Source organism: Dromiciops gliroides, chromosome 4 (assembly GCF_019393635.1).
Source record: "Dromiciops gliroides isolate mDroGli1 chromosome 4, mDroGli1.pri, whole genome shotgun sequence".
In the NCBI taxonomy this organism is placed as follows: domain Eukaryota; kingdom Metazoa; phylum Chordata; class Mammalia; order Microbiotheria; family Microbiotheriidae; genus Dromiciops; species Dromiciops gliroides.
The window spans coordinates 401,847,355-401,869,778 of record NC_057864.1 but is presented as its reverse complement, the minus strand read 5'-3'; the positions used below and the strand labels follow the sequence as shown (position 1 = coordinate 401,869,778).

At 42.7% G+C, this 22,424-nt stretch overlaps 1 protein-coding gene and 1 pseudogene across 1 annotated transcript; both read right to left on the bottom strand.

Moving 5' to 3' along the window:
- Positions 1 to 1,355: 1,355 nt before the first annotated feature.
- On the bottom strand, positions 1,356 to 21,813 carry PNLDC1 (PARN like ribonuclease domain containing exonuclease 1). Its single transcript, XM_044004797.1, has 19 exons — positions 21,738 to 21,813; positions 20,559 to 20,616; positions 19,648 to 19,721; positions 17,920 to 17,959; positions 16,886 to 17,009; positions 15,909 to 15,997; positions 14,448 to 14,548; positions 13,778 to 13,854; positions 13,284 to 13,427; positions 11,718 to 11,787; positions 10,580 to 10,665; positions 9,667 to 9,722; positions 8,834 to 8,898; positions 8,282 to 8,335; positions 6,393 to 6,435; positions 4,199 to 4,295; positions 2,937 to 3,112; positions 2,679 to 2,777; positions 1,356 to 1,996 (listed from the first exon to the last, which is right to left on the bottom strand). Exons 1-19 carry the CDS (start codon positions 21,811 to 21,813, stop codon positions 1,924 to 1,926), a joined length of 1,602 nt encoding a protein of 533 aa, XP_043860732.1. The 3' UTR covers positions 1,356 to 1,923.
- On the bottom strand, positions 4,626 to 5,522 carry LOC122755874 (annotated as a pseudogene).
- Positions 21,814 to 22,424: the final 611 nt, after the last annotated feature.

The following is a 22,424-nucleotide window of genomic DNA, read 5'->3' as shown; positions in this document are numbered from 1 at the left end:
TTGCAAAGTGAATTGTCAGTCAATCCCTAATATATTTGTTAAGAGACAATCTTCCTACTTCAGGTTTTTGAAAAGAGGAACGTTTTTGGGTTTTTTTTAGTGAAGTAATTGGGGTTAAGTGACTTGCCCAGGGTCACACAGCTAGTAAGTGTCAAGTGTCTGAGGTCAGATTTGAACTCAGGTACTCCTGACTCCAGGGCGGGTGCTCTATCCACTGTGCCATCTAGCTGCCCCAGGAACGTATTTTTTTAAAAAATCAGATCACCAACTGTGATAGACTAGATTCTTACCAATGCAATGGTACAAGAGAGTTCCAAGGGACTCATGATGGAAAAGGCTCTCCAAATCCAGGGGGAAAAAAAGGAACTGTGGAATATGGATGCTGATTGGACCATACTATTTCTTTTGTTTTTGGTACTGTTGTTTTTCTTTTTTGAGGTTTTTCCTTTTTGCTCTGATTCTTCTCTTATAACATGACTAATGCAGAAATATGTTTAATGTTATTATATATATATAAAACCTCTATCAGATTACCTGCTGGATAGGGGAGGGGAGGGAGGGAGAAAAATTTGAAATTGGAAATCTTATATAAACAAATGTTAAACTCTCTACATGTAACTGGAAAATAATACTTTTATTTTTTAAAAAATGTAAAAAATAGGGGCAGCTAGGTGATGCAGTGGACAGAGCACCGGCCCTGGAGTCAGGAGTACCTGAGTTCAAATCCGGCCTCAGACACTTAACACTTACTAGCTGTGTGACCCTGGGCAAGTCACTCAACCCCAATTGCCTCACTTAAAAAAAAAAATCAGATCACACACCAAATATATGGGCCAAAAAGAAAACTTTATAGTTTATTGAAATGGAATTAGATGAAAAGGGGGGGGCAGGAAAGAGGGTAGTAAGGGGGATCCTCACTTTGATTTGTGCTTAGGCCAACTGCTGAAAAGTCAACTATTTCAAGTCTCCCAGTCACTAATGGCTATAAATCCTGGCTGCTGAAGTTAAATGGGACACGAAGGTCCCATCTAGAGTTGCAAGACCTTTCCCATCACCCTTCAAGCTTGATCTTTCTTTTGTCCTGGCAATTCTGGGCAATAACTTGAACTATTTCTTCTATTTTTCCCAAGGGTGGGAGAAATAACATCAGCATATAAAGAAAAAGAGGTAAATAGCCCATCTAACATGAGAATCTTATAAAGAAGATTTTTCTGAAGCTAAGTATGGATTAACTAACTCAGAGGAAGCCTAAATACATTCCTTTGACTGTACCTTAGTCTTTGAGATATAAGATACCAGTGGTACAGATCATGCCTTCTGGATATTTTATTCAAAGTCAAAAATAGTATGTTTTACAATTACAAACACTGATCAAAAAGCATTCAGGCCACACTCCAAGGCAAAGTCTGGACTAAAGTTACTTTTCCCTCCCAAAAAGAACATTGACAAGTTCTCCTTCCCAATTAAACTTTTTCTTTATTAAATCTACTTAAAGGTATTCTTAAACAGAACCAAAATTACCCTAAACCTATCAGTCATTTACTCATCTCATGATGTTGAAAAGTATTAAAAAAAAAAAGTTAGCATAGCCTTTTATCTATGCAACATGTATCTCCTCTCACAAGATATTTTTACCAGCCACCCTGGAATCTGATTAATGAATTCACTGACAAATGCAGTCATCAAAATGATTTAAGCTTTTGTCCCAATAGCACAAGACATTTTCTCCCATGAGCCAATGCTACTGAATCCACAATTTCATGGCACCAGCCCTCTGGAAGGGTACATGCTCAAGAGATTTGGGGTAGGACAGGAAACCCATTAAGATTTCAGGAGCCCATCTCAAAATATTCTTAAGAGCCAAATCACGCAGGACGGCGTTCCAAGGACAAAGTTGAGATGGGGCAACAGTTCCTGGAAACTTCAATGTATGTTCGATGGAGATCTTCCAAGAATAAAAGCCAGAAAGGCCCAAGTAGTAACAACGCCACAGATTCTGCAAGAAAAACAAAGGACTATAAATAGCCATCAAACCAAGGACCACTTGGTTTTTTGGTCTACCCACGAGTTTGTTGGTTTTCCAAAAAAGCAACTCATCAGAATGATAACACAGGGTGAGTATTTTTCTCATCACTTCCTTAGTCTTGTTCACCTTGTAGGGAATTCTTAACCAATGAAGGTCCAGTGCTACCACACTAAACCCATATGTACATAGCCTAAGATGATGTCCTTGTAATCTAGAAATTAATTTTCCCAGTAAATTTATATAGAGACTCATAGAAATTAAAAGTTGGGGGGGAGCGGCTAGGTGGCACAGTAGATAAAGCACCAGCCCTGGATTCAGGAGTACCTGAGTTCAAATCTGGCCTCAGACACTTGACACTTACTAGGTGTGTGACCCTGGGCAAGTCACTTAACCCCCATTGCCCTGCCCCCCCCAAAAAAGTTGGTTTCTTTGACTTCCAAAGGGACAATTTTTATAGGAACATACAATATAAAAGTTCTGTTCAGATGACACAATCCTCATTTAGCATTTATGTAGCTAAAAAACATTTAATTAGCTGTTCTGTAGCATTATAAATCTACTAGTGAATGTGCCATGATTCAACAAACTGACACTTTCCATCTGCAAGTGGAAAATGCCACCAAAATGATACTTTATGATCCTGGCCACTTACTGTAGTATGCAGTTGATATTTGGTGAATGCCTCCAGTATCGGTACAAGGTCACTTGCAGGTCAGGGTGATACCTGTATTCTTGCAACACAATCCTGACACTTGGGTGGAGGGAAAAAGGCATTTTCTCAGTTATTTAGTGATTGGCAATGCACTACGAAAGTAAGGAGATAATACTGTACCCATTAGGCAAGAAGCAGGTGAAGCAGGTAAAAGATGCTATTTTGAGAAAGGGGGAAGTGAACCCATGAGCCACCTACTCCTTGAACTTGTTGGTCATAAGCAGAAATTGGTTCCGGGTGAATCGCCGGACATCGAATTTACAGAGGTCCTTGAATTCATAATAGATCTGTTCTTCGTCTACTCCAGGCCACCTCTTGACTTTGAGGATAAGAGTAGGTGGCCGGCTGCTGGGGGAATCTGGGCCAGAGAAATTCTGGAAAACATGGAAAACATATACGGACTATCCACAGAAATAAATGCTTTCAATTTCAAATCTGATACTGCTATTATCTCTAGAAACCCAGAGACTAAACTACATTTAGTCACTAATTTTTATTTCTGAGATCCTTAGACCACCAGTTCTCAGGTCTCACAACAAAAAGGTCACAGGATCACAGACTTGGAGCTGAAAAGAAACACCGAGGTCATCTGATTCAACTACTTCATGTTACAAATGAGGAAACTCGGGGCAAGACAAGTTAAGTGACTTGCCCAGGGTCACTCAGCTAGAAAATGGTAGGGCCAGGATGGATTGGGCCTTAAAAAAAAATCCTGGCATATCATATGACCTTGAGAAAACATTAAAAAGACTAGGCCTGGCAACAAATATGTATGCTCAGTTTTTACTGATTTCTCAGGCTACAACACAAGCTGTCACTCTCCTTTCTACCTACCCTCAGTAGGTATGGAGAGGCAGTTTGATGAAACTGACAAGCATTCATTAAGTGCCTAAAAATCTAGACAGTCACTGCCCTCAAGAAGCTTACAATCTACTAGGGGGAAACATGCAAAGATAGTACGTAAATATAAAATACATATACAGTAAACACAAGATGCTTAGAACTCAAAGGTTTAGGGCAAGGGGCAGCTAGGTGGTGCAGTGGATAGAGCACCAGCCCTGGAGTCAGGAGGACCTGAGTTCAAATCTGGCCTCAGACACAACACTTACTAGCTGTGTGACCCTGGGCAAGTCACTTAACCCCAATTGCCTCACTAAAAAAAAAAAAAAAAAAGGTTTAGGGCAATCAAGATGGAAACTAAGGATTTAAGGGTGTCTGCACAAGTAACTTACCAAAGGGCTATTCCTGCTCTCTGGCCCTGAGGTAACATCCATCCCACCTAGCTTACACAGAATGAACATGCAGTGGCCTACATGCAGGACTACCCTTATGCTAAAGACAGGAAGAAGCTGCTGGGATCCCTATGCCCGGCCTCCCACCCCTTCTCCAGCCCCAAGCACCACCAACTGACTTCCCACTTGGGGCCCCCCAAGTAAAGGGTTAGACACACAACTACTCACAATTTTAGAGATACATGCTCGGATAAGGTTCACCTGGTTCACATAGGGAGCCAGCACATCAAGATATTGAGGGAATGTGGGCTCCAGCCTTATGCCACTGTCAGGTGAAAGAAAGGAAGACCCCCATCAGTTCAAATACACATATTTAATCACAGTATTTTCTGCATCTGATAAATATTAGAATATACAGTCAAAGATGTAAGAGCTGGGCACTCATTTAGAGATCTCCCCATTTTGCAGAGGCCCAGAGAGACTAATTGTCTCAAGTCACATAAATAGTAAGTAGTTAAGTCAGGATTTAAATCCAGGCCCCAGGACCCTTCATTCCAACATACTGTCACCTATGTGGGGACAGGCAGGGTCCTTGGAAAGAAGGCTGATCTAGCCATTTCTAGGAACTTTTGCCTCACATCTAACCTTGCTCAGCTTCTTTTTTTTCTCTTCTATAAAATAAGGCCACTACTATTATTCATGCAGTTTATTTCCCAGGGTTATGGAGAGATGAAAAAACTTTAAAAATCACGCACTTCCTTCAAGATAGCACAAATGCCACCTTCTACCTGAGGCCTTTCCTGGTCCTACCAGCAGGAAATTCCTTCCCCTCTGTAGCAACCTTCCTCCTCTTCTGCAGGGATCTTGCAGTATTTATTTCATTGACAATGTTGCAAGCTACTCCTTGAGGGCAGGGATGATTTTTGCTTTTTCTTTGTAGCCCCAACAATCTGCACAGTGCTTGCACATCTTTTTTTTTTTTTTTTTTTGCTGGAGCTTCAATATTTTAATCGCTTCTCTCCCGGGAGCCAGGGTGCGCGCCAGAGGCAGCTCAGAACTGGATCACCTGCCCCTTCCTCTTCTTGTCTCCTCCCAGCTCGAAGTGCTTGCAGAGCTTGATGGCCAGCATCCCCTTGGACCTGCCATTGGGCTCCACGCACTAGAGCCTCAGCACGATATTCTTCATGGTCTTGGCCTTCTTGCGGAAGATGGGCTTGGTCTGGCCGCTGTAGCCGCTCTGCTTGCAGTCGTAGTGCTGCTTGCCCTGCGCATACAGAGAGTCCTTGCCCTTCTTGTACTGTGTCGCCTTGTGCGGCTGGTGCTTGCCACACTTCTTGCAGTAGGTGCGCCAGGTCTTGGGCACATTCACCATGATGGCGGCTGCTGCGGCGGCGGTACCAGGGGGCTTCCCGAGTTGGCTTCACGTGGGGCTGGGCTGCTCTTTGGTTCTTCAGTGCCACAAAGCACATAGGAGGAGACCGCCTGCACATCTTAATAAGCACTTCCCAGTTATAAAGTGCTAAATATATCTAAGTTTTTAGTATCATTTATCACGGGCTATATTTTATCAAATAAAAAATTTTTCATTATCACCCCCCCTTTGAGGTTTCACTGCAGCATGGGGGTGACCATGGGTTCCTTGAGGTTATTCTAGCTCCAGTGACCTACCAAGTACAGGCCCAATCTATTGCCTGAGTACCAGCTGAGCTAAGTTCTGAGTGTCTCATCACCAGGTTTACCTGAGGTGATAAATACCTTGGCCACAACAGCTCACTGACTGAAAGAAGGATTTGTCTTAGTAGAAGACGTACCCAGAGCAACAAAACAGGTTTTGTCAATTCCGTAGGAAAATATATTCAGGATGTGTACCCTGAAATCCTGAAACAGGGATTCCTCCATACTACCAACAACAGCTCTCTTGGCCTGGGACCTGGCCTCTTAGGACAAGGGTCACTGAGGTTCAGAAGGGCAGCAGGGAAGATAAGGGCAAGATGAGAGGAGCGTGGAGTTACAACTTTGGAATCAAGAATAAAAATAGGAGTTGGGGCAGATTAGGAGCCGAGATGGGGGCTCCAGAAACACTATTCTTCCCACCCACTGTCTGCATTGGACTGAATTGGACTGAGCAAGTCAGAGCCAGCAGAAGAGTCTGTAAGCAGGAAGAAAGAAGAAAGGGAAAGATATCCTTGATGGTGATATTGTGAAGAAAGGAGGGAAGCTCTGAGGTTTTGTCCAAACAAAGAGGTCCCCTGAGGAAAAGAAAGACATTAGTCAGAACCTGAAAAGACAGGGGTTTCTCACACTTGTGATGACTCTTCCTCATTATTCCCCCACAGCCAAGACCATGCTGGGTACATAGTAAATGTTCAGAAAGTGTTTGTCTATCAACTATTAAAAGTACAAGATGGAAAGAAATACTCACCCAGTTGATCTATACAATAGTAGGTGTGCCACCTTCAAGAGAACTGGAAGGATAGAAAATTTGAAATGTAAGTGACTCCCCAGCTCAAGTTTCTTCTCTCTCTAATCCATCCTCTACCCAACTGCCAAAGTGGTTTTCCTGAAATGCAGGTCTAATGATGTCACTCCCCTACCCAGTAAACTCCAGTGGCTCCCTCTAGCCTCCAGAACAAACACAAACTCCTCTCTTTCACACTCTGGACCCAACCCACTCCCCAGCCTCTTTACACATCACTCCCTTCCCCAAGCTCCAAGTCCCAGCCAAACTGGCCTCCTTGCAATTCTTCATGCAGGACAATCATGTCCCAGCTCCATGCCTTTGTAACTGGCCGTGCCCCATGCCTGCAAGATACTCCCTTCTTAGAATCTCAGCACAAGCACAACTTTCTACATGAAGCTTGTCCTGATCCTCCCTCCCCAGACCTATTCCCTCCCTCACCAAATCGCCTTGTATTTGTTTTACGTAAAATGTATTTATACATTTTCTCCACCAACAGAAGATTCAAATATCATGAGGGCAGAGATCATTTCCCTTTGGACTTCATAATCCCAATATCTAGCACAGTGCTTCTCACAGAGCAGGCATCTAATAAATGTTTATTGATTAACTGACTCCAAGTTTCCTTTTTATCCTTCATCGATTTCAGAGTGCTATCACATTATGTTCCTTAATACTCTGAAAGGTGGAAAGTCCCATAAGTGTTAAGTATAAATTTTTTTCCTCATGTTACCACCATCCTCTCAATTATTCAAGTTCAAAACCTCTCAAATTCTTGTTGACTTCTATCTATCCTCAACTCCCTTCCCCAATCAACTGTCAGGTCTTTTCTAATTCCACAATATATCTTGTTTTTATTCACTCTTTTCTATCCCTCTATTTCTATCCTCATCAGGGCTCCTGTGGTTTCAGCTCTAGACAGTTGTTTTGCTTTTTTTTTTCTCCGAGGCTATCTCCCTATCTTGCCCAGGATTTAGCCTTATTGCAGCTCAGAATTCACAAAACTTAAGCAATCTACCAACCTCAGCCTCCTCTAGTAGCAGGGATGACAAGGCTACACCACCACCTCCAGCCTTCCTTGGACTATTTTACCAGACTCTTCACTGGCCTCCTGCCTTCAGTCTCTTTCCTTCCTCTCATCCTTTACCCCACTCCTCCCACCAGAATAATGTCCTGATACTACATCTAAACATGTCACTTACTTGTTCTAAACCTTCCCTTAGCTTACCCAGTATAAATGTCTCACTGGGATTCAAGGCCTTCATAATCTGGCTCCAAACCAGCTTTCCAGACTTACTCTTCTTCACACACTCTATATTCTGCCAAGCCCCCGTGTCTAAAAGAGACTATTCCCCATGCTGCCAACAGTAGAAAACCTTCCTTTCCTTCAGGGTCTAGTTCAAGTGCTCAGTCCTTCCCTAAATCTATCCAGCTTTAAGTGATCTCTCCCTTCTAGAGTCTCTCCAACATTCTCTTTGGTTCTGTCCTACGCACTTATCAACTATCATGAGTATTATATTACTTGTACATCTCTCGCTCACACACACACACACAGACACAGGTACACAAAATAAGTGCATTGAGGGGAGGGGCTGTCTTCTTTTTTTTTGGGGGGGGGTGAGGCAACTGGAGTTAAGTGACTTGCCCAGGGTCACACAGCTTGTAAGTGTTAAGTGGCTGGGGTCAGATTTGAATTCAGGTCCTCCTGAATCCAGGGCCGGTACTCTATCCACTGCACCACGTAGCTGCCCCTGTGTCTTCTTTTACCTTAAGCTCCCTAACAAGTACCATGCATACAGTAGGTATCTTATAATTATCTGAATATAATTTTTTTTAAAGTTCCTTTTTTTTACCTGATCCACAAAGGAAGGCGTCATAAGCTGCTTCATGAGGGTATTTGGTCTCAACTGAAATATTTCCCCCCCAAGATAAGAAAACAAAGAATTGAGCCATGATTAGAAACAAAACTCGGACCAGGAACTAGCTATTCCTGATCCCAAACCAGCCCACTTTCTATCTCCTTTGGCACTCAGGACTACAAATACCTAGCTCATACCTGCCCTTCCCTAAAATCGCATCTACTGCTTCACCTTTTCTCCTAATTGTGCCAAGGGAAGAAAAAGTAAATATAGGGGAAAGAGAATGGCAGAGGAAAGAGCTTCCCAGCAGGCTAAATAACTAACTGATAGAAGACAACTCGATTACAATTTTCCTAATCCCTAGAACACTGTAGATGCTTCATAACTGCTTCTTGAATTAAACTAAATCTAAGACAACTCAGGTGAGAAATACTGAATGAGAATGCACCCACCCACCCAACACTTGTTTGGGATAAGGTACATTCCAGGGAAATGTAGGTCCCCAATCAGCAGGCCTGGAAGCAGCTTACTTTAATTGGAACGTACCATATTTGGTACACTCGCTTGCATGGATGATCACTGGACAAGAATTCTTGGTAGGATTCAGGTCACTATCACAGAAAGAGTCAAAGGTCAGGGTTTTATCCTTACCTGTAAATGTTAACTCTTTCACAACTAGGCATGCACTCACATATCGTCTTTTCCCTTTGACTAAATTAAGAGAATCTGAGTCCAAAATACTGTGACTCTTAAAGACCTTTGGAACAAAGGGATGGAACAAATTACATGGCACACTGGCAATGACCAGTGGCAATGACTGCTGAGGGAGCTGCAGAATTGTCCTATTGTCCCTGAACCCTGATAATGCATCCCCCACCTTCTGCCCCTGGCCATGAACAGAAGTATGAAGGATATCTAGATCATTAATCCCCAGTTAGTTGAGAGAGACATCAAAAGCACATCAAGAAGCTTTACCTGTTAAGTCTCTAAAAGCAGCTGCAGCTGTCATGCCTCTCCCATTCTCCAGCCCCCAATTTGCTGAGCTTCCCAGCAGGGAAGTGAATACAGTGGATGCCTCCCTTCTTTGAAGGGAAGGCTTTTATGTCAGTCTGCAAAACCCATACCAACTCAAAGCTTTGTGCAAAGATAAGGCAACTCCTCCTCCTAAAAAAAGCTAGATCTCCACAAAAGCACATTTACAGGATATCTTCCCCTTCTCTGTATTATGGACCATATTATTCAAATCATAAACTAGCCTAAAGGTCAAAAATGAAAATAAAAACCCTACTGCTCACAGACCCCTCCCATCACCACAGAGCTGGGCCTGAGATGCCACAGCTCCTGCCCTCAAGGAGCAGCATCAAAGACTTCTTGCTTGCCTGTTGAGGACTTCATAAACCTCTAAAAGATTTGAAGCTCTCGGGAAACTTAGTTCCTGTGGAGGAGAGAAAAAAGAGAGAGAGAGAAAATTGGGGCATGAGAGAAGAGGTTGGCTAGGATTTTACAAACTTTTCACCTTAAATAAACCCCAAAGGGCTCATATAATAGCCCTTTTATCCCCTCCAATGCTATCCAACAACATAAGCATCTCTGTTCCTCCCATCCAGAGCAGACAAACATTTCTATTTTAAGGATGAGGAACCTGAGGCTCTGAATGGTTGCTACACAACTACTAAGTACCTAAGGGGGGATTTGAACACAGGTCTTCCTGACTCTAGGTACAGCACCCTACTCACTAAAATAGAGTCACGCTGCCTCCTAGGGCAGCATGGATTGTTCACTCACCCCAAACAACTGTGGCCTGCTTCAGGACCCAGCAATTACACTTTGCTATTTTTGGCATTCCCCAAATCATGTAAATTTTGTTTGGGCCCTTCTTCATTTTCTAATTCCAGCATGATGGATGAGGTTTCTAAGTTCTAAATTACTTTTTCTAAATGTGATTCAACTCCAATACCCACCCTGAAATGCATTTCCCTTTAGGGTTGTGCAGACAGTTCTTGAGTTCCACTAATATATGGAACACTAATAAAGACTAGACAAAGTCCCCGCTCCAATGATCTCAATAAACAAAACAGACCATTCACAAATCCCTAGGGGAAAAGCACAGAAGTTTCCATGAATGACAAAAATCAATTCTATCACCATTCATAACCTTGCACAGGGCAAAATAATGACAGGTAGTAAAAGCCTGAACTCTAAACTTTATTATGAAACTGAAGGCAGAAGAAGAAAAAGATACACTGACACAAAGCATTCTGAATCTTTCCAAAATGCAGTTTGTTCATTTACCTTCCAAATCTCTTTTGTCACATTCTTGGTATCTATGAGGACAGGAAATAAGCCATGGATGTTCAGCTTAAACTGCTCATAGGATTCTGAGGAGAGACTCAATCAATTATCATTTATTAAGTATGTATTTTAGTGTGTGCCAGGGACTGTCTGGGGTCTAGGAATATAAGAAAAGAGTGAAATCTCTGCCCTCAAAAAATACAGGTTAGCCAGGGGAGACGACATATACAAATAGGGTATCTCCAAAGCTATTAAAGCTTAAAACTATATTAAGACTCTGGAGACCCTCTACATATGAGTTAACGTAGCATCTCCCCTCTTGGTTCTACCCTTTCATATGAAGCAAAGCAGCCTGCTTTGCTCCAAGTTCTAAGGGAAATAGTTACTCTGATTGGGAACTCAGACAAACAATGGATCATTTTGAAATGGAACAACTGCAGTATATACTGAAGAAGATATGGACATCTGACCCATTTTCTGATTATAAAACAAATGAAATTTATTTGATTTTAGACTGATGATGAGCCTTTGATCACCAATCATAAACTAAGATGGTGTCAACTGAAGAAAGAATGCAGAGTCTCAGCTCAAAAAGACAAGAGAGGGGTGAAAGGGCTGAGTTTAAGAACTGCATGGGAGGGGGGCAGCTAGGTGCTACAAGTGGATAAAGCACAGGCCCTGGATTCAGGAGGACCTGAGTTCAAATCCAGCCTCAGACACTTGACACTTACTGGCTGTGTGACCCTGGGCAAGTCACTTAACCCTCATTGCCCCACGAGGAAAAAAAGCATCAGCTAAGCTTGAAACCGAAAATGACATACAATGAGTTTGGCTGAAATGCTGTGCCGAGTGAGGTGCTTGGGCTTCTTCCCAAAAGAAATTTACTAAAGAGCTAAAGCCACCTTGCTAATGGTGGAGATAAAAGGCAGAATTGTGGGCATCTTCTGTTCCAAGAAGATAACAGAAGATGAATTATAATAAACAGCCCTTGTCTGGTGGGGGGAGAGCAAGTAGCCAGGCAAGGGGGTATATCCCCCCTCACCTCTAGTCCCTATAATCCCCTAAAGACTCCCTTCTCCAAAGCCCCAGGTCAGGTTTTGCTGGGATGGAAAAGGGGCAAGGAGGAATTCTTCCCTACCTGGGAGAGGTCTGTAGAACTTTTCATGAAGGTGCAGAAGATCCATCATCATGTTATGTCCCACCAAAGGCTAAAAAGGATAGGGCCAAGAGGCACAAAAGAAAAGAATCAGTTGCCACACGACAGCAGCATCTTCTGACAAAGAAATCAGTCTATCTGTAGCTGTGGGCAACCTCTTCAATGCTCCTCGCACATTATTCTCTCTCTTCCTTTTAAGAGGCCCTTCACAGTCCAAATACCAGGGAGGATCAGGTGATCTCAACAAGCGTTTATTTAGCACCTTTTATGTAAGTTCCCAGGAAATCAAAGATGAAAAGTAAATAGGGGGGCAGCTAGGTGGTGCAGTGGATAAAGCACTGGCCCTGAATTCAGGAGTTCCTGAGTTCAAACCCAGCCTCAGACACTTGACACTTACTAGCTGTGTGACCCTGGGCAAGTCACTTAACCCCCATTGCCTGCAAAAAAAAAAATTTTTAAAAAAAAAAAAGTAAATAGGGCATGTCCCCAAAGGGAAATTAATTTTTTTTAATTGAAGGAAAGAGGGAACAGCTAGATGGCACAGTAGATAAAGCAATGACCCTGGATTCAGGAGGACCTAAGTTCAAATCCAGCTTCAAACACTTGATATTAGCTGTGTGACCCTGGGCAAATCACTTAACCCTCATTGCCCTGCAAAAAAAAATATAAATAAATAAATAAATAAAATAGGGAAGAAGGAAAGAAAGGAGGACAAAGACCCCAAGGGAAGGTAAGCTTCAGGTATTTCTTAACCATCAATTTGATCACCAGATGGAGGGGAGATGTATCCTCTACTATTAAACACTATTCAACTTAAAACTCAGCATACCAGCACTCTGTTGGAAAACAGGCACAGAACTTTGTAACTCAAGGAACAAGGCAACCCTGTAGTGCTTCCCTTAAGGGCTAAGCCCTTTTCTAAGGTCATCCATAATCACACTGGTAAAAGAAATAATGAACAGAAGCCCAGAAAGAGACAACAGGTCAGCACAAAGGATCAGCCTAGCTTAGCCAAGAGACAACCTTATCACCGAGAAAGTGGCCACAAGGAAATGATTTTTTTTTTTTTTTTAACCACAGCAACTCATGAAGCCTGGTTACCAAGGCATGGGAGGACTGGAACCTGCATCATCGAGTGGAGGCCTCACAGTGATGAAGCCAATGGTCAATGATAATGATAATGGTGATAATAATGGCTGATGTGTACACAGTGTTTTTAAGGTTTGTAAAGTGTTTTGTGATATAATTTCACTCAATCCTCACAACCACCCTGTGAGGGAGGGAGGGGCCATTACTATCACCACTTTGTAGATGAGGAAACTGAGCCTGAGAGTGCTGCTTCAGTGACTTGCCCAGGAGGATTCAAACTTGGGTCTTCCTAAGTCCACTCTGTTCACCTCTGCACTCCCTCCCCGCCCCAGCCACCAGAAGTAAAGTAACGATAGGAATAGGGAACTAGCTCTCCTGGCCAGAGGCATCACTCACTGGATGTGGCCATAAACCTAAACACCATCAAAAAGTAAGCAATAGGAACGTGGGTGTCTCTACCTTCTTGGCTTTTACCAGCATCTGGAAAAAGACAGTGAAACCCCGGGCAGAGAGGAGAATCTTCTCCCTCCTACAATCATCGTGGTCACGAGAGGAGTTCTCTAGACACCATCGGTATTGCCTGCTCACTTTCTTTACTAGCACCTGCCAGGAGAGAACAAGGACAAGTTACCCTGGTCTTAGACTTGGGACAAGAGAAAGGAACTCTCCAGCTGAAGGAAGAAGGAACTGAGGGAAGGGGAAGTGAAGAAATCTCCAGGGCCGGCTGTAATAATCTGGTGGCTCATCCAGCCTCCCCAAAACAATCTTTTTTTCCAGACGTCCAATGAAGAATCCGGGCATCTGGCCCACGGAGAGGGGCCTTTCACAGACGAGGAAGTCAAACTAGGTTTGGCTGGGTAACAAAGACTGATAAAGTAAGAGGCTACCACAGGCTCCTCTTAAGCAAGGCAAAAAACATCCTCTAATCTAAAAGCACAGAATTCCTAACTCACCCCTTTGTCTTTCATCAGAGTCCAAACTGTGGGGAGAGCCTGCCTCAGTACCAACTGTACCTCAAAAGCCTGGAACCCTGAGGCAAAAGAAGGGGAAGCAAGAAGGAAAACAAGGTCTGAACTGCACAGGTCACATAATCAGATTTGAAGAAAACATCCCACTCTCCCTCCTAAATCTACAACCTCAAGATATTCAGACCACAGTAGGAGCAAATGAAATGAAAAACGATCTCCATACACCCACATGACATGTTACGATCAAAGACATATGTTCAATACAACCCAGAGCCAGCATCATCTTCTGTTCACATTACATGAGAGAGGTTTTAGGCAAAGAAGAAATGCAGAAGGAAAAACAGAACAGGTCAATATGAAAAGTATTTAAGATGACCCTTAGGAAGAGGTCCCTGAATGCCTATGCATTTATAAATGCCCAATCCAGAACGAATCCTGTTCTCAAGACAGAGGTCACACTGATATACAGCATGAACCTAAGGTGCCCAAAGAGAAGGCCTTCTAAGACCCAGCCCTCACCAACAGGTAGGATCTTGAGTAAAAAGAAAAATGCCTTTTAAAATTCTGGCTAGTAGCTTTGTGGGTGGGTGTCATGGACCTCACCAAATATCCCTTCCATATTCTCCAATCTACAAAAAGGAGTTCTCTTGCCTACCAGTTATATCAGGAAGAGTCATCCAATCTCCTTCCTGTGCCATCTCCAACCACCTAGTTACCTCGTCAATCACCACCTTCATTTGGTCTTTGTCCAATGTACTGCAAATGAAATGCCAAGGAAAAAAAGAGATGAGAATAAAACCAAATACAATAAGACAATTCCAACTAAACCAGACAACCAAATAAAATGAGATGATTCCAAAAGTAAGTGACTGTTTCCTGTGTCTCAGGTTCTAGAATTATGATTTAATGGAGAAAATGGGCCACCAAAAAGAGAGTACCACTCTTGCTATAGAAGTAATAATAATAATTTTTTTTAAAAAGATCCACATTTCTCCTTTTAAAAAGTATAAGATTCTTTAAAAAAAAGTATAAGATTCCTGATTCCCTCCTGCCTCACAAGGACATTAGAAAAAAAATGGGCTTTATTCATTACTATTTGATACTAACATCTTATTAGTACCACATCCAAAGGACAAGAACTATATGATTGGGAAAAAAATATCAAACAACAGAGACTCTGATAAATACAGGCTCATCTATGTCAAAAACATCCCTAGCTCCCCTCCAACCCCACTAAGGAGAGCCTAGGACCCAGTGCTCAAAGGCCTTAGGAATACCAACATTCTATACCCTCACCCCATCAAGCACCAGCCTTGCTTCCAACTCAGGCTTGCAGCCAATATCTGGAAGAATAATCCTTTGAAACCTGTCTCTGTAGATGCTACAAACCCTGCCTCCTCCACAATTACAGCAACTGAAAACCCAGAAAAGAAAGTTCTTGACACCAAAGTCCTCAGTATTGTCAAATGGATCAACATCAGATAGAAATATAATATTACCAATGGAAACGACACTAAAAAAGATGGATTACACCATCTGTTTTGCCACTATACCCTATGGAACACAGGACCTTTCTATCTACTCTGCAGTTGAACCCTCCTATATGTGGTCTCCCACTATTAGAATACTAACTTGAGAGCAGAGACTATCTTGCTTTTCTACATGTAACCCAAGTGCTTTTTGCACACAAAGTGATTATATATCTTTTTATTTATTTCTTCACTTGCATTAAAAGTGGAACTGCTATTTGGGAAATAAGGGCAACCAACTGCTTGTGATTTAAAAAAAAAAAAGAGGGAAAATTTGACATTTCAGGCATTTTTCCCTAAGAAGGAATGCTTTTAAAAAAAAAAAACAAATAGAATTTTGGGGAAAACTTTAACACTCCTGAAGACATTGTGAATGGATTTCAAGCTTCCTTCTGATTTTCGGATTTTGTGAGACTGGTATCACACATTAACTACTTTCACAAATAGCTAATTTATGTAGCACATACTGCTTTCACAAATGCTAGTGAATACATCCCTGTGGCACATTAGTACCAAATACCCAACTACAAAAACTTAGCTCATACACACTTTTAGAGAATGCTATATAAACTGAGAAAAGACTTTACCTACGAACTTTCCAATTCCCTGTTAAAAGGTCTTGCTTAATTTTCTTCTCCTGATCTTCATTCATATATGGGATCCCATTTTTGAGGAACTAAAGAAAATAGAAAAAAACAAATAAACAAACAACAAGGGGGAAAGGGACCCACATGTACAAAAATATTTATAGTTGCTCTTTATGTGGTGGCAAGGAATTGGAAGTTGAGGGGATGCCCATCAATTGGGGAATGGCTGGACAAGTTGTGGTATATGAATACAATGGAATACTATTGTGCTGTAAGAAATGATGAGCAGGAGGAGTTCAGAGAAACCTGGAGGGTCTTGCGTGGGCTGATGATGAGTGAGAAGAGCAGAAACAGAAGAACATTGTACACAGTATCATCAACATTGAGAGTTGATCTACTGTGATGGACTATATTCTTCTCACCAATGCAATGGTACAGAAGAGTTCCAGGGAACTCATGATAGAAGAGGATCTCCAAATCCAGGAAAAAAAGAAGAAGAAGAACTGTGGAGTAGATGCTGAATGAACCATACTATTTCTTTTGTTTTTGGTGCTGTTGTTTTTTCTATTTTGAGGTTTTTCATCATTGCTCTGATTTTTCTCTTATAACATGACTAATGCAGAAATAGGATTAATGTTATTATGTGTATATATATATAACCTATATCAGATTACCTGCTGTCTAGGGGAGGGGGGAGGAAGGGGAGGGAGGGAGAAAAACCTGAAATTGGAAAGCTTGTATAAACAAAAACTGAGAACTATCTTTACATGTAACGGAAAAAATAAACAAACAACAAAAACTGTAGCCACAAAACTAAAAGACTTTGGTCTGATGGCTTTGAATAAGAGACAGGGAAAGGCCTTAGTCCTGTAACCTTCCTTATAAATAAGGCGCTTCCTTTTGAAACTTTACTCTCCCCAACTTCTGCACTAGCCAAAGTTAAGCAAAAGGAAAAAAAAAAAAACCAACCAACATACCTTATTATAATCGAAACCGTACTGATTCAAAAATAGAATACTAGAGGCCTGGAAGGAGAACTCTGAATCCATAATCCCAAGTGTGGTAGGGAAGAGAAAGAAGTTATATGAATGGGCTATATACCTATTTTAAAAGAACGTAAAGAAAAACAAGGAAAAAATGTTTTAAATACTGGACACTTGTAGACTGCAGTATCTTTCAGCGTCCTGCACTAAAATATGACTCCTACCCAAAATAAAATAAAGAGATTGGGGGGTCAGTGGTCCAGCAGAATGCCACATACATAAAGGTAGAAACTTAAAGATTCAGGAGAGGAAGGAGTGGTTATGTTTTAGTGATAGTTCTTTTTTCTTTTTAATTTAAATTATTTTTTCCCTTTTTTTTTCTTCTTAATTTTTTAGGTGATCCCACCTGTCATTTCATTGGGACATGGAGCTCTCAGTGAGGAAACCCTCTCAACCAATGCAGCTCTTGCACCTCTTCTGCAACTTACCAGGGTCTCCAGAGACTTTGAGAGGTTAAGTGAAATTGTCACTTAAATGAAATTGACTAGGGTCACAAAACCAATATTTGTCAGAGGTGGGGCTGGAAACCCAGTATTCCTGACTCTGCAGCCAACTCTCAATGCACTCTATCATACTGCCTCTTCCTACTTTATTTGCTTTGCTTTTTTGTTTTTAAACATTGCTGACATTTCCTAGTACTATCTTGGAAAAAGAGCCCCCTTTTTTTTTCCCCTGCAGGGCAATGAGGCTTAAGTGACTTGCCCAGGGTCACACAGATAGCGTCAAGTGTCTGAGGTAGGATTTGAACTCAGGTCCTCCTGAATCCAGGGCTGGTGCTTTATCCACTGTGCCACCTAGCTGCCCCCAGAGCCCTCTTTTTAAATAACAGAATAGTTTAGTTCATCAAAACAAAACAAAATACCAATCACATCTGAAAGAACAGGTCATATTCTATAGCTGCTGGACATAAAGTATACCTTATCCATACGTATTTGTTGAATTTTATTGAAAAAAAGTCCTTTACTTACTTGTTTGACTTTCTTCCCACACTTGAAAACATTGACAATCCTAAAAGAATGACAGAGGGTTGGGGGTGGGGGGAAGGCTGGGGTTATAATAAACTGTATTTCCATTCTCATCCCCTCAAACAAAAAAATTAAGTCACATTTTTTATAACACTCTGTGTTAGCAACACTTCCTAGAAAAGAAAATATTCGGTTCCTAAAGTAAAGGCTTATTAGTTAAGTCCCTGAAGACAAAAATAAGTCAGGCAGAAAAACGCATAATCAAGACAACAGCTTCACAGATAAATGAACACAAGATACAAAAAGAATCAGGAATAGGTCAGACTTGAATATCTCTATGGGAATGTTTGGGAACAAAAAAGAAAAGAAAAGAAGCAGGCAGACCAACAATTAGTTTTAGGACAGAACATATCCTGATTGTCTGACCAAGAAGATGCTGTTCCATATTGCTAGACTTCATTCACACTTCTATTCAGGTTGAACGTCTAATTTTAAAAAATAAACTTAACAAGAAGAAAAAAAACAAATAAAAATTAAGACTGGGTCAATAGAAGAGCTCAATTGCACAGAAGTCTACACAGAAAATTTTGCCTCTTGCTAGACATGAAGACACTTCATGTTCCCAATGCACGTGTTCACTGGCTGTCTTTGTTGCCTGGAATTCTCTCCCTCTTCATCCTACTACTGGCTTCCCTAAAGTCTCAGCTAAAATCTCACCAAGGGTCTAATTCCCCCTTAGAGAGGGTACTTTCTCTCTAAGATTACCACCCATCTAGCTAATATATACTTTGTATGTTATGAAACTGTTTGCTTGTTGTATTTGCCCTACTAGATTGCAAACTCCTTGAAAACAGCAACTATTTTTGGCCTTTCTTTGTATTCCCAGAATTTGGCAGAGTGCCCGGCACAAAGCAGGCATTTAATAAATGCTTGTTGACTTAAGTAAGTCTAAAAGAAAAATATGTCCAAATCACAGGAAAGAAAGTATGATACACATGTACATTATTGAACTTTAGCTTGGTGATCCCAATCTGAAAATCTGAAAATGTGGGAATCCTTTATCTCCTTCAAAATTAATCTGAACTAAACATCATTTTGAATACTCTTCCAGATTTATCAAAGGATGGCAAGCAAGCTGAAACGATTAATCCCAAAGCAATAAACAACCTGGCGGTCAATAGGTCCTCTTTTAAACAAGTTTATGTCATCAAAGTGAAATTAATGCATCTACCTACATAAAGATTGTTCTTAATAAATGACTCACATAATTGCACATGAACATGTATAACCTATACTGATTGCTTGCAACCTTGGGGAGGGGGGAAGGTAGAGAGGGAAGGAATGAGAGAGGGATAGAATTTGGAACTCAAAACTCTAAATACATAAATAACCAAGAAATGACAGTTCTGGGAGGGAAGACCTAACCTAGAGAACTGTGAATAACATGGCACAAAAATCCACAACCAGTTCAAGCAAATAACAAACCTATAGGATAAAGCAACTTGCCAACACCCCCAAGTGCACCTAAAGATAACAGGATCATAGATTTAAAACTGGACCAGCCCATCTTACAGATGAAGTAATTTGCTCAGGGTGACACAGGAATTAAGTCACAAAACAAGGTTTCAAACCTAGTACTTTCTCCACTAAACCTCACTACCTCCCACAAACCAGTAACTTGGAACAACAAGTAATTTAAAGAGATGCTAAGGATGCCACCAATGAACTCACCAATCTGACACACTGTAAACTGCTGAATGCTCCGCTTGGTCTTTAGATACCACTCTGCTGGTGAGTCAAAGAGACTGTTAAGAGAGAACAGACAAGGGAGCAGCTAAGTGGTGCACTGCATAAAGCACCGGCCCTGGATTCAGGAGGACCTGAGTTCAAATCTGGCTTCAGACACTTGACACTAGCTGAGTGACGCTGGGCAAGTCACTTAACCCCCACTGCCCTGGGGGAAAAAAAAAGAAAGAAGAGAGAACAGACAAAATGTCTCCAAACAAGATGCCTGCATTTTCATTATTAAGAGAGAGATCAGATAGTAGAAAGAGCACAGTACTTAAGAGTCAGAAGACCAAAGATTGAGTGTGGCTCCAATATTCATTAGATCCATGACAGTGATTTTTTTATGTAAAATTATTTTCACTATATACCTCCTATGACTATAAAGAAAACCTTAGGAACTTTACAAGAAAACCTTAGGATTCTTACTTCAAGAAAACCTTCTAAACCTTAAAGCACTACATGTGAGTTATTTTTATTAGTACTAATCTTCATAGAAAGAAATTCTCTTCAAATACGGATTCAACTTTTAAGTCTCTTCTCCAAGAAAAAGAAGATAAACATTTATGTAGGACCTATTATGGGCCAGGCACTGCTAAACACTTTACAAATTTATTTCATTTGATCCTCACAACAACCCTTTGAGGTAGATACTATTAATACTGCTATTTTACAGTTAAGGAAACTGAGGAAAACAAAAGTTAAATAACTTGCCCAGGGTCACAGAGTTAAGGGTCTGAAACCAAATTTGAACTGAGGTCTTCTTGACTACAGGCCCAGAGTTCTATCTATTGAGACACCCTATATGACTCAAGTAAGTCCCACCAGAATCCTATACACTGATAGTAGATGTTTACCTTGTTTGCTGGCCTCTTGGAAATATAGACCTCAAGCCTGTAAATTCTATGTCCAAACCTACAGGTGAAATTCATAAAAGGAAAGGAAATCCATTTGTGAACATCAGGATCACATTATTCACCAGTCAGTATTTAATGAGCACTCAGTATGCAGAATGCAGTAAAACTAATGCAAAACAATGGCTTCAATTTGTATAATGGATATTGTTTCTCTTGCCTTTGCAATGGACGGTGGAGGGAAGGAGAGAATTTGGAATTAAAAATAAAAATGAAATTAGTTTTTTTAAAAGACTAATGCAGAACAATACACAATATATTTCGCAAATTGTCCTGGTTCAAGAAAACATACACAAACAGATCTGTGATTTCACAAATTTGTAGGTTTTCTCTACAAAGCCAGCTTATGCCCTCTAACTCTTGTCTGAATCCTTCCATAGATTTGCCACAGGGAGTGAAGTCTCTCGCCCAGATTCTGACACAACTGAAGGGGCAGCCTAGGAAGCCTGTCCACCCGGATACAGCTCTGGGGCAAACAGGGCCAAGGGGCCCGTGGGCATGCAGCAGCAGCAGAGCATGCCAGGCTGCCTTCTGGATCTTCAGGGCTTAGGTCCCCAAAAAGCCAGCAAAGGACAAACAGAAGACTAGGAAATGGCCAGAGACTAGAGCAGCTATAGGGACCTAACGCCTCCACTCTCCTCTTCCTGAGGCTCAGGACTCACGCAGAGCCGGCCTTACTTACGCCCAGGGAAGGCACGAAGTCTGGGGGAAAGACCACGGGGCAGAAGGGGGTTCTGAGCCCGCCCGCCCCTCGCTAGGGCGCGATCCTGGACCGATCGCTTCCCCGCGCGGGCCCCTCCGTTTCCTCGCCAGTAAAGGGGGAGATTGGACGGAGCAGACGGGCAGGTGCTTGCTCCGGCACTATGGGCGCCCCCCACCGCGCCGCGCCCGAGTTACGGAGCAGGGCCCCGGAGGAAGGCCGAGCCCCAAGTCCAAGCCGGCTCTGCCGCCCCTCCGGCTCGGCGTTGGGGGACGGGCAGCGGGAGCCAGCCGGGGCGGGCCCACCTCGACGCGCCCCGGGCGCCCGTCCTTGTCCCCCCTCGGACATCGCCGTCTGGGCCGCGAAGGAGCCGCCGCACTGGGGGGCGCGCGGACGGAGCCCGCGCGGGGGGGCTCCTTTACCCAGAAAGTCGGAGCCCAAGATGAGCTCCTCCAGCATGGGCAGCTTCTGCTCGAAGCCGTCGGCGCCCACCTCCATGGCCGAGCACGTGCGCTATGAGGCCCGCCGCGGGGCCACTTCCTGCGGGGCGAGCCTGCAGACCCTCGGCCTCTTAAAGGGGAAGCGCCCCCGTCACGCACGTCAGGGTCCACTTCCCGCGCGGCTGCACGAGGGGCACGTGGGGTGATGGAAGGGGTGGGGAGGAAGCGAGAGGAGGGAAATGGGGGGGGGGGATAAGGGAGAGATTGAGAGGAGGGCACGAGGGCGGAGGGGAAAGAAGTAAGAGGAGGCAGATGGAGGAGGGGGAGGGGACATGAGGGGGAGATTGAAGGAGAGAAGAGGGGATGAAGCAAGAGGAGGCAGATGGAGGAGGGGAAGGGTAAATTAAGGGAGGGCAAGAGGGGGAAGGGGAAAGAAGAGGAGGGACACGGGGGAGGGGGGGAGAAGGGGAAGATTGAGGGAGAGAAGGGGGAGGGGAAGGAAGCAACAGGAGGGAGATGGGGGCAGGGAGGGGGAAGGGGAAAGAAGTAGGAGGGAGATGGAGGAGTGGGAGGAAGAGTTTGAAGGAGGGCAAGAGTGGGGAGGGGAAGAAGCAAGAGGAGTGAGGGGGGATAAGGGGGAAATGGAGAGAGGGCAGGAGCGAGAAGGAG